The following is a 16,003-nucleotide window of genomic DNA, read 5'->3' on the forward strand; positions in this document are numbered from 1 at the left end:
TGTGTGCTAAGAGCAGCTTGCTAACAGTGAGAACACAAAGCTTGCTGAACTTCACTTTGTCTGTGTGTTCAGTACAGCCAACATTAACAAACCTAATGAATTCAGCTACATTATCCTACCCAAATCTAGGTCAGTTCTGTTGATTAAAAATGTTATAGGTTTGAGGACTGACCCTGTAAAAACTCACTTAAAATTTAACTACTTCATCACTTTTTCTGTCTCCTATACTTCTCAAATGGAAGAATATATACCAATTACCAATCCAATGGGCCACCATTAAGAGGTCATCATCAACAACAGACATTTATTGAGCGCCTACTGGGTGCAAGGCACTGTACTAGGCAGGGGGCTACAAAGACAAAGGAAAAACAGTCCCTGCTCTCAAAGAGCTTACAATCTAAAGAGACTAACAGGACACATACATAAAGAGACAAGGACAATTCAAGGTAGCATATAATATTAGGGCACTGAGTAAAAACAAACACAATCACAGCCTTTTTTTGCTTTTCTATGGCGGCTCAATACCCTGAGTAGGTAGGGATGAGTGGGCTAGAATAGAGGGCTTCCTCCTGCTCGTTTTTTAAGCCTATAGACCCTCTCTCATCTCTTTCCACTCCAAAGTATTTTCTGGATGTCCTAGAACCTAGGTAGCAGATTCACTTTTCCCCCCAAGGCCTAAGTATTATAGTACTCTTTGAGGTGTCCTTCTGATAAGGTGACCCACTGTCCCAGTTTGCCTGGGACTTGTCCTAGTTTTAGCACAGAAAATCTGTCCTGAAACTCCTCCCCTCCCTACTTCCTCCAGCCTGGGGTCAAACCCGGATGGTACTTCTGAAGTACCCAGTCCCATAGCCAGATGTAGTCGTCCCACCTGCGATGGTCATTGCCTGGCAGGGCCTACCCTGAATCTGGTCCCCAAGTAGGTCTCTAGTTTAAAAACCTACAAGGAATACCTTAACAGCCTCCAAAGACTGCTGGCTTAAAAGCCCAGTGTAAACAAAAGAAGACAATCAGGAGAGAATGACAGCAGAAAGATGGAACTGAGGTTCAAGAGAGAAGCAGGGAGGATGGAAGGAATCACTGGATCAGGTATGACATATGACATATGTTAGAAGATCACCTCCTAACACTGTAAAGAGCATAGAGATCTCAACGTAAATCTATTTAATACTCTGAATCTTCACTCCAGTGGAATTCAGAGTATATTTCCAAAATGAGGTCACTCCTACATAAGGGCAAATATTTGTGTGGGTGTTAAACAGGTACCTATGTATTCAAATCACAGTGCATTAATCCTGACCGAATTCCAATGTGTTCCTTTCACTTGTACCTACCATTCATTTAGCTTCCAAGTCAATAATTTTAACTTTTGAGGTGAGTTCTTATTTCAGAATGAGGTTATATCCTTCAATTTTAATGTAATTAAAATAGATCAGTAATGGAGACTATTTCAGCACACAAAGGTAATCTGTCTTGAGAGGCATTGTTTGGAATCTGATACACATACACATACCTGGCAGTAATTTAAGGATTCCAAGAGACCACACACAAATTTCTCTTTCAGGTGCAGTATTTTGTGTTTTGCTTTCATTTATTTTTTGAAGAAAAGCTCTCACTCTGAAGTCTTAGGACCTTGGAAGTTCCTGAATCGCTCTGGTTTTATGTCTAGCCCTTAGGTTAGCACATACCAGGGTTAGTGAAGCACAGGGACTTAGTTACCAAACACCCATTAACCATAATGGAAATCACACAGCAAAGTCCCCATGCAGCACACTGAATATTTACCTCCTAATGTTCTTTTAATGTACGCTTTCTTGGGTGAATATTTACTGTAGAATATTAAATGTAAGATTCCTCTTTTTATGGGCCATTTGAAGTGATTGATTTTGTTTGTGAATTCCTGTATCTTTGCCCATAATGGCTATCTATTGTAATGGCCTCTGCCAAATGTTCTTGCGTTGAGATAACAGACGCCATGGATCGGCCAGCTGTGGCTTTGTATTATTGTGGTCTTAAAAGCTAGGAGGTAGCTGATGACACAGTTGGGAAAGAAGAAAAAGGTGTGTAACATAACGAGTCTGACTAAGGCTTCCAACACAAATGGATATTGAAATCACTGAGGTCTGTAAACATGGTTCTGTAGTCACCTTTTATATCAGAGCTGATGTTTAATGGTGCTGAATGGTGTTGAGACCCATAGTCACTAAACGACACTGGCAAGATAAGAATTCAATTGCCCACAGTCAGGACCGTCAGCACAATCTATCAGAGTTCTAGGCATTTTCTTTAAATGCTATAATAAAAACCACTGCCCATGTGATAATTCTTGTACTTATTTATACCATATTTTTAAAAATATAAATCCACATACATATCTTAGCTACGTTTAGATTTAAGCTATGGCCCCAGTGAAGCCAGGAATTTCAGAATTTGGTTGCTTTTCACTCTTTTGAGTATTTGGGAGGAAGAAGTTGCAAAAAAGATGGGAGTTGTCAGATGGTCTTTAAAAAACAAACAAAAAAACCCCAAAAAACAAATCCTAAAACCTAAAGATAACACAGGCATTTGAGATATTATTAGAGTAGGTAATACAGCTATATCTTCACATGTCCCAAGTATGCCTTTCCAAATTTCCATAAAAATAAAACTTGTTAAAGGAGCCCACTTACATCTGAACAAATAATGTCTTCAAGCGATGGTAAAGGTGGCCTATAAATCAATCATGAAATTCATGCTCTTTTTCATACGTTCACAAAGTATCGTGTGTTTAGAGTCCATGCTGCAGAAGGCTGTGCTGGAATAAAATTCTACAGTCTCTTTAAAAGCGATGAGAAAATTTAAAGAACACATACATTTCAATTGTATTGGCTTTTAACAGCTCAAGCTAGACCACGATAATACCAACTTTGTTTCTGCTGTATAAATATCTGGACTATGTCTGCATCTCAAGCACAGCACTCCATATAATTAATAGTACTAGTTAGTGCAAGGGAATGGAATCTTAGCAGTAATTAAGGAAAGGGAAAGGAAGTGGCAATGTGAGAAACCTTCTTTAATCACAGGTCAGGTCATGTTCTGTAAAACACTGTCAGTCCATACATAATACTTGCTGGTGCCTTCAAATCTAACATTGGAAAAGCTAACGCCTTCTAAGTCATGTGTAAAGAAAACACTGGTATATTTTTTAAAAAGACTATTTTTGAAGAATATCACCAGCTTAAACGAAGATCTTTCCTAGTAATTGATATCTTGGCCCTGAATAAAATAAGTCCTTCATACTCCTCCAGACCAGGGAATGGCTGTGAATATAATGTATGTATGACTTGCAATGAGTGAATCTGAAGAGTTCACAGGATAAATGAGTCGTATGCTAGGGAATCTCCTTGTATTATCTTCTCACTGATTCAAAGACAGTTCCTTGTTCCTGGAGCCAGGGACCATCACAGTTCTCTGTCTTTCTCGGTTTTTTCCTTTTTTCTTTTTTTTTTTTTTTGTGGTGCAAGAAACACCAGAAAAGCAGGGGGGCAGTTTGTAGCCAATGGGGACCAGGAAGGAAGTTATGTTTTTAACCACAGAGGGAGATAGATAGCAGGGGAATGAAAAGATCCCCTATAATCAGGCTTTTGCTACTGCAGAAGCCCCATCATTCCAAGTGCAAAGTCCTTAAATGCGTCAACGAGAGGCTCACAGAATGTTACATTTGGAAGGAAAAGTATGCGGTCGTCTGGTACAGGGACATCATTGTCAGACAAGAAAACGAGGGTTTTACGTCAGGTAACCTACATCAACTATTACTAAAGACAACTATCTTTAAGTTTCTTTTGTTAGTATTGTTTTGTTGTAATAACACAGTTTTTGGTTTTCAATTTTGTCATTTAGAACATTTCCTTATGTTAGAAAATGTCATGGCTATTCTTGAAGCCTAAGGGTTCAAAAAATACAATGCAACATTTCCAAGCCAATGGCATGCTAACAGTGAGCATCGTGAACACAGTCACTCGCCAACCCTATTCTAGGTGTTTTCCAACCATCATTCAGGATAAAAGAGTTAAGAAGGATAAATTACCACATAATCATAATCTATAAAAATACTGGCCTAGAGTGCACTAAAAAACTCTCAGTAAATAAATATTGGGCATTTGTTTTATGAAAGTCAGTGGAGATGTGCTCTTCAGAAATCATGTCCATACTTTCAGGCTGCTTTTTTTTTTTTTTCTTTTTTTTTTTTTTTTTTTTTACAAATCACACACACAGAGCCCAACAGATGACAAAGATTATAGATCAGGTTAGGATACAACTTGATAGAAAAATGTCTTTTGATGTGGTATTTCTATAAAGGAATACAACTAACATTGTTGAGTTGCTTGTGTTTCAGTTTTGAAGGCAATACTTAAGAGATCCAGAATGATTTTTAGCCATGGCAGCATCACTGAAATGAGTGGTTAGCTCCTAAGGTAACCCCTTTTGAAAGGGATGATACTCATTAGGACATATTAATTCTGGAATTTCTCCTTACAAACCAACTGCACTGCTTGGTAGTCATGCCTCACAGGCATCTGTACATGTTGCTTCTGGAGGAGTTTCCTGCTCGCAGTTTTGTCCCTCTTTTGTGTCTAGTGGCTCAGAAAATTCAGTGGCCTGGTGTCTGATACAGTACGTACTTGAGATTTCGGTCTGGCACACTCATTCCTCAGAACACAGGTTTATTCTCAGGATGATTTATAGCAAGTGATTCTGGTTTCCAGTTTGGTTGAAAGAAGTGAATGTTGAATGTCCGTGCCCAGTTCTTAAAGACGCGTTTCTCTGTGATAAAGCGGTGATGACTACCCTTCCGTCCTCGCTCGTGGGAGAGGTACATTGTACATTCATCAGGTCCAAAAGGTTCGTAATAGTGATAAGGTACTGAAGGGTGATTGGGGTCCCTGTAGGAGGAAAATGAGATAGCTGAACAGAGGGGAAAAAATTCCTTTGGCTGATTAAGCTGATAAGCACAACTCATATTTCCAAGTTAAATAAATTTCAATGAATAGTTTTTCTGAGATGTACACAGTAAGCAAGTGGAAAGGTTTTGGGGTTGTGAAATAAATGCGCTGACCGTCATTATCAAACAGAGAGAGTAAAAGTATACCATAGGACCTTCAGGTTTTGGGTATTAAAAAATTATTTTAATGTTTATTTATTTTTGAGAGAGGGAGAACACAAGCAGGGGAAGGCAGAGAGAGCAGGAGACACAGAATCTGAAGCAGGCTCCAGGCTCTGAGCTGTCAGCCCAGAGCCCGACAGGGGGCTCAAACCCATTAACTGTGAGATCATGGCCTGAGCTGAAGTCAGATGCTTAACCGAGTGAGCCACCCAGGTACCCCCAGGTTTTGGGGATTTAGAAATTACGTATTACTAAAAGTTCCTACTTCTACTCTTGCCCTGTAAAGTCTATATAGCATAAGCAGCTATTTACAAAACAAAAACACATCACATCACCTTCCCCATTCCACCCCTGCTAAATCCTCCAGAGGCTTCTAATTATCCTAAAAGCATGGCTTATAGGGTGTTAAGTGAGTTGGTTCTTCCCCAGAGTCTTCTCCTAACCCAGCCTTGCCCACTATGCTCCAGACATACTGGTCTTTCTGGTCGTCAAGTTGGTCAACCTCGACCTTGAGGCCTTTGAATTTGAGGGCAGTCACATGGTGGTCACGTGCTCCTACCAGTTCACTCCTTCTTACCATTGGGGATCTACTTAAATGTATCCCCTGCAGAGAGGCATTACCTGACACCTGCCCCTTTGCTCCCTTTCAGTGAGATTGACTGTAAGCATTAACCACTCTCCAGAATTGCTGTTGTTTATACTTGTTTATTGTCTGTTCGTGATGGCAGGCCTTTGTCTTGTTCCTAGTAGGTGCTCAATAAATAACTTTTGAATTTCTGGTGTTGAAAGACATGTATATGGAGTTAGCAGCTAAACAGCAAACCTCTAAAGACAACTTCTCCTCCAACATGGAAAGTTGATGATCCTAGTTTGAAAGACAGCAAGCACGATGCCACAACTTTCCTCTTGTTTCTCTAGGTAGACTATGGACTCAAATCCAGAAATTCTAAATCCTTAATCCTTGCATTGAAAAAATGCCCAATATTTTTTCTGTGTCTCTATCCCTATTTCCCTCCAAATGAGAAACACTGGCTCATTTCTTCAAGGCAGTGGGCAAAGGATGAACATGTGGGGGTGGTTGGGTGCCCTGTTGTAGGTTACTAACACATCTAACCCCCAAAGAGCCCTGACCTCAGACTGGTTTCCATTCTAGTCTAGTCCACGCTACCTCTGCAGTCTTGAAGCCTAGATGACAAAATTAGTCAAGATATCCCAGCAGGGTAAACCTTTCTATCTTGAGCTACATTCACCAATTGGCTTTGTTGCAGAGCTTAGTGTTTCTCTTAAAAGGCCCAGGCAAACCACATTTCCATGCCTGGAGCCTTGGGGTCCCCACTCCAGTAATTCGGACTCTACTCTAACTTTGTTTCCCAGAGATGTTCATCCTGCTAGACACCTATTTGTTTTCTTCAGAGGAGATCAATACACAAATAGCTTCTAGAGTAGCAACTTTACTGAGGTCAGGGATCGAAGTCTTTTATCAAGAGGGGTGTCAAGTTCGTGGCTCTGACAACAATAAACCTTTTGAGCTGCCTCTCCTCTGAGGTTAAAGTTCTTCCAGGAAGTGAGATGTATTTTTGTCATGCAGTGTTTAAACGTTCCTCATCCTGGGTTGGATGCTATTCTGAATTAATGCTCCGCATCTCTATCATGCTCATCTCGAAGTATCTCTGCATTCTCTAGTGAAACATCAGGTCCAAGCCTGTTTCGTTAATATAGATTTCCCTTATAAACTTACTACAGAAGCCCCTTAAAATTTAGTAGAAAATATCTTCAGTCCAGAAAATACACTCTAGGAAGAATTCAAGTTGGAACTGACCACCACGAAGAAAAGAATAAACAACAAAACCCAGAAATTGGTCAGACAAATGTCCTCAGATTCACTCTGCCAAATTCACTCTGCCATGGCAAACTTTGGGTTAAGCCTTTATTCTGATATAAATCAGGTTTTAAATTTTTTTTTCAACGTTTTTAATTTATTTTTGGGACAGAGAGAGACAGAGCATGAACGGGGGAGGGTCAGAGAGAGGGAGACACAGAATCGGAAACAGGCTCCAGGCTCCGAGCCATCAGCCCAGAGCCTGACCCGGGGCTCGAACTCACGGACCGGACCGCGAGATCGTGACCTGGCTGAAGTCGGACGCTTAACCGACTGCGCCACCCAGGCGCCCCTAAATCAGGTTTTAAACCTGATTTATCTACACTTTGAACATATTACTGGCATCAATCTGATTAAAGAAACAATTAGGTTTCCAAAAATATCATGAGATTGAGTTGGCATCTAAAAATACAGAGAAATTGGAAACCAGCTAAAGGATGCTATATGGGGATCAATTTCCTTATTCAGGAAGACCATCTCTTTGAATGAAAACTTATCTGGCTCCATATTGATCACCGAAAGGGAGAATTAAGTTTACACATTTAGTTATTATGATTTCAAAAGCGTCCACATAGGTGAGGGTTGTTTCCACACTTTAGAAACTCTGTCCAAATGGCAGAGGAGTGCTTTGTGGGCCTTGAGAAGGCAGAGCCAAAGCGACTGCAGGAACAGCCCTCCCGATTGAAAGCCTGCCATCAGCAGCAATCCGCTGTGCCATTCAGGAAGCCCTTTGCAGTGGAAGGTCTTAATTCCTTAGGTCTTTTCTCAAACCTGACTTTCTAAAGGCTGCCATAGCCTTTTCTTCCTCCACCTGACCCAAATGAAAACAGCAATAAATATCAGCAGAATTTCCACACCGGAGGCTCCCATTGTAAAAGGGAGGATTCTGGCACCCAAGTTCCTGTTTTGGGGATGAAGGTGTGGGGGCGGTGGGAAGCAGTGCTGAGAAAATCACAGAGCCAGTTCCCCACGTGGCTACAGCTTGTCAGCAGCGCTCCAAGGACCACCTCAGGAATAAATCCTGCAAAATCATGTGCAGAAGGATTTTTGTTTCTTTACAGAGGAAGCAGAGGGGAGGGGAAGTGAAAGAACTAACATTGAGTGCACACAGGGAGCTTTAAAGAAATATCATTGCCTGTGTTCCACCTCCACAGGTTCTGGTTTAATTGATTTGGAGATGGTCCCAGGCATGGGAGTATTTTAAAAAGTGCCTTCAGTTTGAGTATCAAAATAAATAATTGTAGTACTGGATTATAAAACCCATAAAATAAAATAAATGTCCACGAGTCCATGATGATTTCAATAAATAACTGAATCTATAAATAAATGAGGAAGAAGAAACAGCATTTCCTTACAGAAAATTTCCAATTAATAAATCTAGAGAGAAGGAGGGAATAGAGAAATCACCACTCAAACAACCCCATAATTGTTGCAGGCAAGGTGCTCAGATGAATGAAACATTAGTGGGGAAAAAAGATGAAGAGAAATAGGTTATTTGCATGAAGTGTCTCCCCCAAGATATTTATTAATGACAAAGGGAAAGATAATAACTTCACAGTGAGTAAACCCAGCAGATGCCACCTCAGCCAAGTGATTAAGGTGAACATTGCCAGTAATAAGACATCTGATTCCTTCATGAAGATAGAAAAGAAAAAAAAAAAAAGACCTTTGACATCATGTGCCTGTTGACATGGGACGCCGGGAAGGGCTTACTGCTCTCACTTACCCTCCCTGGGAATGGATACCCTCAATCCAATCATGAGAAAACATCACACAGATTCAAAGTGAGGGGCCTCCGACACTAATGCCCAGATTCTATAAAGTCATGAAAGATAAGGAAAGGCTGAAAAACTGTCACAGATAAGGGGAGAGCGAGGAGACAGGATAACTAAACGCAAAGGGATCCTGGAGGAGATCAAGGGCATCAGCAGGAAAACTGGTGAGATCTGAACAAGGTTCAGGTAAGAGTTTTGTATGGGTGTTAATTTCTTAGTATTGATAATTATGCAAAATGTTAACATTAGGGGAAGCTGGGCAAAGGGTATGCAAGAATTCTCTGTGCTATGACTGCAACTTTTTTGGTACATTTAAAACTTCTTCAGAAAAAAAATTTAAAAAACAGTAACGTTAAAAAGTGCCTTAGGAGATTATAATATGCATCTAGGTTGAAGGTGGGTGATTTAGTTAAGTACCTCCTAGGCTTTGGTGCTTCACTTACATTATCTCTTTCATTTCTTCATCAGGCAAGTAAGTAAGTATAAGGTAAGCATCACTGCTCCATCTTCTGAGTGAGCCTCTGGCACACAGGTGGTGTCCAGTGCCTGGCTTTAAGCACACAGCCTCACTCGTGGGCCATGCGAGAAGCTAGATACGACCATTTCAGCCCAAACCAGAGTGCACAGCACTTCACGTGATTTAATTCTCACAGTGCCCCTGGGAGAGAAGTACTGTTATTTCCCCTGTTTTACAGATGACAGAACTCATGCATAGAAAAACTGAAGACTTTCAGGGCTCAGATTTGGACCAAAGCTGTACTCCTAAGGGTGAAGCTCTGTATTTTGGAAAAACTTCTGCTCCTTCGGGTGGATGTCTGTACCAAGGGCACCCCAGGTTCCTATTGGAAAATGGTTTGGAACAACTCTGTCCTGGCTGCATTCTCCCAGCACCTCCCAGCCTCGGGCTCATTTCCAATCATGTTCACTAATATTAATGGTAACAGGAGTTTGGAATATCCCATTTTTGAATCTTCTAAAGCTAAGCTGTACAACTGGAGGAAACCTTATACAGTATTAGCAGGCATGGAAGAATACTTTCATTTCTGGGCATGATCTGGATCAACCCTGATCTGTTGGTTTGGGCTGAGCTATCTACAAGGCTACAAGTGACCCAAGGAGAGAACGGTGGCTTTGCCTCTCTCTAGAGCTCTCAGACACTCTCTAAACACACTTCTATGCTTGGCATGGTACCTGGCATACAGTAGATAGTTAGGAAATGCTTGAGGAATAGAGCCAAATCAACAGCTGTCAAGGGTCTAGGGTGTTCTGAAACTGGCTTGCACTGGGGGCCTTTAGGGACACTATGTAGCATTCAGAAGAAAATGTGCCTATAGCAGGACTTCCTATACATCTGCTTCATCCCTATGAGACCTGCTGAGTCACCTTTACTGTGTTGCCTCAATTTCTTGTCCTTACAGCCTCTTTTGGAAGGAAAACATCTGCACACCTTGGAAGCCAGTGGAATAATACCGGTGAATCTGGAACACAGAGAGCACTGAGAGCCTGCAGCTGTCTGTGCTTCACAGGGCAAAGAGCCAAAGTGAGTCATCCGAACCCCCCACTCACTCCCAACCCAGGCACCTCAGGTGGTGCTATAATATCTCTTATTAGATCAGTGGACCCATAGGAGAAGAGAGTAATGAAAATACCCCATGACTGCTAAGAGTTGGTCAAATTATGGCAAAGACGGAAGAAGGAAATCATGGCAAAGATAAGCATCTAAGAAAAAATACAAAAATGTATCTGAAGTCTACTTCATAAAATGTGAACCTCTCAGGCGCATTACCATTCCACACCTGTCCTCTGTAAGCATCTGATTCAATACTGTGGACTGTCGCCAACTAGGAACTTTCCCTGTTACACTGGCAGCTTTATTAATGTTCACTAGCTAATAATTCTAGCAGAATCAACTCTCTGATATTCACGATACCTTTGAGATGTCCTTCACATTATGGATGAGATATTAATTTAGTTCCATGACAGTGATCACTCTGAGTCATTACTCTGCTAATTAATACTCAAGAAATGATGGGTGACAGAGAGTTGTAAACTTGGTAATGTGTTAAGTATGACCAGAAATAAGATTATTAGGTAAAATTTAAATGCTTGGCCCATTATTATCGCAAATAATTTACAGTAGAAAATGAGATTAAAAATACTCACCATAACTTAGTTTGGAAGGCAATGATAACAAGATTTTTTTCATTGCAATTTATAGTTCATCCAGAGAGAATGGATTTGGCTTCCTATATGGATATGGCATGACTTAAGGGTCTACTGTCCATATAATAATATATTTTGAGACTGTCTCTGGTGCAGCGTGACATTAATTTTCCCCAGCTTTCAGAATACTGATGAGCCTGGAGTCAGTGATAGAGGCAGGATGGAGACTAATTGCCTGATGCCCGAGCCCCTCTGTGAAGGCCCAGCACTGGCTCTGGCACAGAATGAAAACAGGTGGCCACCACTGACTTCCCAAGACCCTTGAAATCTGAATTTGCCATTTGCTAATTATACTTTTCATTCCCCGGCACTTTCGGTATTGGGATCAATATAAAATCAGTTTCTTAAACACTGCCAAGGAAAGGAAGGTTTTCCTCTATTTGTTGAATCAATCAATACTGAATGCATACTATGTGCCAGACACAATAACAATGTGGAGAGGCACGACCCCTCCTCTTGAAGAGACTACGGGCAAATAAAGGATATGGACAAATGCATCCGTGAGGTGGGACGGGGGAGGGGTGATGGAGAGCCCAGTGGGGGCCCAGGTAGGGTCTGCCTCAGGAGGTGAGGGAAAGCCTGGAGGAGATCCTGCTGTATGTGAAACAGTGGAGTGGGGCCCTGGACACCTGCATTCAAATCCTAGCTCTGTCACTTACCGGCTCCATGACTGGGCAAGTGTTTTCAGTCTTTAAGCTTCACATGTGAAATCACGATAATAATAATGTTTATCTCATGGGATTATCATAAAGCTTCAATGAAACGGTGTATGTATTCATACTAAGCGCAGGGCCGGCACATGGTATGTCCAGGAAAATATCAGTCATTAATATTATTGTAAAGAGCCAGCAGCAATCAGCCAGATTAAGAAGGTGGGGATGGGAATTCCAAACTGAGGGCAAAAGGCCCTCCGTTGTCTGCAGGGCGAGTTCCTTTAGAAGTTTTCAGTATGGCAAAAAGAAGTCTGAGTGAGGCAAGAAGATGAGGCTGAAGCAGATGCAGAAGCCAGGTCCTGATAGGCTGTGTGCTAGGCTAAGAATGTGAACTCTGCTCTAAAAGCTTTGGGGAGCTGCGGAGGGGTGTAACTGGCAGAGTCAGACGTGGCTTATCCAGCCACAGTGGGGTCTGGAGAGGAAAGAGAAAGGCTGGAGTTGGGGAAAGCAGCCAGGGGGCTACTGTAGCACCAAACTAAGGAGGAAAAGTTTGCCTGCTAGTCAGATGACTTTTACCAGTGTTAGATTCTACAAGGTTTTAAGTAAAGTGTCCGTCATCTGCCATTTATATGTCCATTTATATGTCTATTCCTTCCATTTTGTGGTTTTAAATATGAATGTAGGGTTATCATTCTTCTTGAGGAGTCCATGTGCTTAATAGTTTAGGGGCTACTAGAAGTTTTCTTGCCAATGAATGACTCCTGGAAGTAAATCAGGCCCTTTGGGTGGGAGGGAGAGGGAGGCCAGACCTCCAGGAGAGCTGGATGGAAAATGGCAGCTTTAGGCACGTACAGGCGAACTTACGCTCCCTTATCTTGGGAATCAGTCGCTCATGGATTGCAAACACTCATGTTTGCTCCCCCAGAGTAGACTTTATTTCCCTACTCCCTCACACTCTGTCCCCTCCTTCACTCCATGCACATAGTGGCTGACATTCCCTGTGGGTCACTGCCACCTTAGGCTGACGGAAATGACTGCAGAAGTAGCCCTGTGTTTGGTCTCTCTGTGCCTTGGTTTCCCTGGCAATAAGGGGCAATGATTAGATTCTCCTGAAAAGTGTGTGACAGTTTGATTTAGATTGGAAAGCGGCATGATTGTATCTTAGACCAGAGGTTGTCAAAGTTCTTATTTGCCACACAACCCTTTGTTATATAAGAGCCCTTATGATAGAAGTGGGTCTGCTCTTGATGGAGTGGGGACAGGTGTGCCCAATATTCTTTCTGTCTTGGCTCCTTGCCCCTGGTCTACCTGATAGGGTCGGAGGGATGCAAGGACCCAGAGGTAGATGTTTGAATAAAGCCCTGTGGGTCAGATGCTACTGACAGGCAGACAGTGAGTATTTTCCCCCACAGTCATCTTGTGAACCTCTGTCCCTTTTGACTGAATTGTGTCCAAGTTACAGTCAGGAGACTGAAGGCAGAGACCCTGTCCTTTCCATCTCTGATCATGTCCTCGGTACCCAACACGAGTCAGTTGAGTGAATGGAAGTTTCTGTGATTAGTTTTAGCAAATAACTCCTTTTGAGGATGTTAGTTGTGTCTTAAAGGCTAAAAAGGTTAATTTACCAAAAATAAGCAGTTGGCTCTCTTTTTGCTTGCTGAAATCTGACCCCATGTACCTAACTCTTCATTCCAGTGAGAAACTGGGCACTTTAAGGAAGCAATAGAATGGGTAGGTACAGGGCGCCTGAGTGGCTCAGTTGATTAAGCGTCCAACTTCTGCTTAGGTCATGATATCACAGTTCATGGGTTCAAGCCCCATGTCAGGCTCTGTGCTCAGAGCCTGGAGCCTGCTTTGGATTCTGTGTCTCCCTCTCTCTGCCCCTTCCCCATTTGTGCTTCTCTCTCTCTCTCTCTCTCTCTCTCTCTCTCTCTCTCTTTCTCCCTCTGCCCCTCCCCTGCTTGCACTCTTCCAAAAATAAATAAATGTTAAAAACATTTTTGAAAAAAATTAAAAAAAAAAAAGAATGGGTAGGTACACTAGAGCAGCCTCATGTGTTGACATACTGTAGGAGCTGGAGGCCATGTGAAGCCAATTCCCAATGGTGTAGAAAAGTGGGATCCAGTTCATACAGGAGGTCATATATGTTCTTCCTTTTCTAGCAACCAGGCTCTCCTCACCAACTGGGCACCATCTGCTAGACATCTCCTTAAAATGTGCTGGCTTCAGGGATAGTCATTAAGTAACTTGCCCAAGATCATTAAGGTCAATAAGGTCAAATAACTTTCTCAAAGTCCCATCGCTTCTGAGGAGCAGAAATGGTTATTTTTTCACCCATGCAAATACCCTTTTACAAGAGCACTAAGGAGAGAGTAGGGGACAGGGCTATTCATTCTCTTGATATTTACAACACATCTGCTATAGGCTAGGAAGGTAAACACATGTGGGACTGTGCACCAGGGCTCAAATAGTGAACCGAATACACAAAAATCTCTGCCTTCAGAGAGTTTATCTTCTGGTGGACTCACCAGCTTGAGTTCTGCCACCTCACAGAACTGTCCCTACTATTTATGGACCCTGGGATATCTGACCTCCATAAGTCCTAGAGCTCATGACACATGAACCCCGCTTGGCCCATATAGTTCTCAACTTCTTTCAAAACAAAAACAAAAAGGGGAAATGGTTAGATGAGCAGCTGGACTGACTTACAAGTTGCTTTTTCATTCTCTGGTGGTAGATACTGTTTGCAAAAGTGATTTGACTCCCAGTGGCTGTGTTGGGTTCATTACATTTTTGTGTGGATACAGCTTACTGTAAGTTTCTAGAAGGCAAGAGCTGTGTTTTATTCTTTGAATCCCCCAAAATTCTTAGTACCTTTTGGGGCAACTCTCAAGGACTTTGGATAACATTAATAATTATTTTATATATCTTAAAATATAATATTAATATATTAATAATATTCATAACCTTAAGTCTTTCCTGAGCACTGTGTGCTGGGCACTGTGTCAGACATTCTACATCCATGATCTCATTCAACCTTCACCATGACCTGCTTGCTTTTAATACCGTTTTCTTATGACCATCTTGCAGATGAGGGAAGCAAGGCTCAAGGTGACCCCGTTTCTAACTGGGTGGTTCAGCTAACATGTCCTGGAAGCAAAGATTAAAGGAATGTGGGAGTCAGTCTGTGCTGCCCCGCTCTTCCCTGCTTAACCATCCTAACAGGAATTCTCACTGAGCAGGACACTCCCTGCAGCCCAACCCTCTCTGCCACACGACACCAGCTTCTCCACTTACTCTGACAGGACACCGTGTACAGGGTACAGGGATCCTCCTGAAGAGTTGTTGGAGATAGCATTTTGTGAAAGCAACTGTGGAACCTTTGGGATGGTGGCTGGGGAACAGAAAGCCAGAGCCGGTGGCAACAGACGGTGCACCAACAGTATCTTGACTCCCTTCCCTTGTTAGCAGCATCCCATAAGCTGTCCCCCTCCTATGATCATGCAGTCATGATGAACTAGCTCTGAGTAAGAGAAATGGCAGGTTAACTTGCCTTTCATTTGTTTTCCATAATAAATGGAATATTTCCTTGAATGCTCTAAGTCATTAACATTTCAATTTATTCATGCTCTTTCTCTCTGGAGTCCTAATGGCAATATTCCATAATTATATCTGCCATACAGCTATCAACTTTGACGGCTCTTTGCATGCCCATAAGCACTGTTCTTACTGCCTCTGTTAGCCTGTTGGGTTGAGGAGGTTGGGCTTTTTTTTTTTTTTACACTATCTTACCTACTTTTTGCACATGGATTGCTAAACAGGGAAACAAGGCTATGGATTCAGTAATGAAGAACCGGATGGGGATCCAAGATAACTCTTGCCATGTATAGGTGCTGGTCCAAGCACTTCATGTGTATTAACTTATTTAATCCACCTACAACCCCATGGCCGACTCTATTAGTATCATCATGTCCACTTCTAATGAGGAGGAAACTGAGACACAGAGAGATTGAACAACCAGCTCAAGCTCACACTCGGTTAGTAAGTAGCCAGGTGGAGCCCTGAACCTTGCCTTCTGACTCCAGAATGCACACCCTTCCTTACTACATCAGGCCATCCACGGGGACGAGAGAGTCTGGGCAAATATCAAAGGCCTATTCTGTATAACCTTCTAATCTTTCTCTCATATGTAAACTAGTACTGCTGCTGTGTTGGGTCTTTGGGCTCAAGAGGGTGGGAGAAAAGTTGCAAAGTGGAAAAGCAGCATGATTAAGTACTCACATCCTTGCATCCAACGTCCAAATTGCAGATTTTGTGTAAAGGCCCATGG

The 16,003-nt window shown here is 42.1% G+C and overlaps 1 protein-coding gene across 1 annotated transcript in view; it reads right to left on the reverse strand.

Annotated features, from left to right (window-relative positions):
- Positions 1–276: 276 nt before the first annotated feature.
- ST6GALNAC5 (ST6 N-acetylgalactosaminide alpha-2,6-sialyltransferase 5) overlaps positions 277–16,003 on the reverse strand; it is a 175,103-nt gene continuing 159,376 nt past the window's right edge. Inside the window, exon 5 of the mRNA XM_058716930.1 lies at positions 277–4,922. Coding sequence (XP_058572913.1) covers positions 4,691–4,922 — 232 coding nt within the window. The 3' untranslated portion in view covers positions 277–4,690. The remainder of the gene's footprint in view (positions 4,923–16,003) is intronic.

Source organism: Neofelis nebulosa, chromosome 2, assembly GCF_028018385.1.
Source record: "Neofelis nebulosa isolate mNeoNeb1 chromosome 2, mNeoNeb1.pri, whole genome shotgun sequence".
Lineage (NCBI taxonomy): Eukaryota > Metazoa > Chordata > Mammalia > Carnivora > Felidae > Neofelis > Neofelis nebulosa.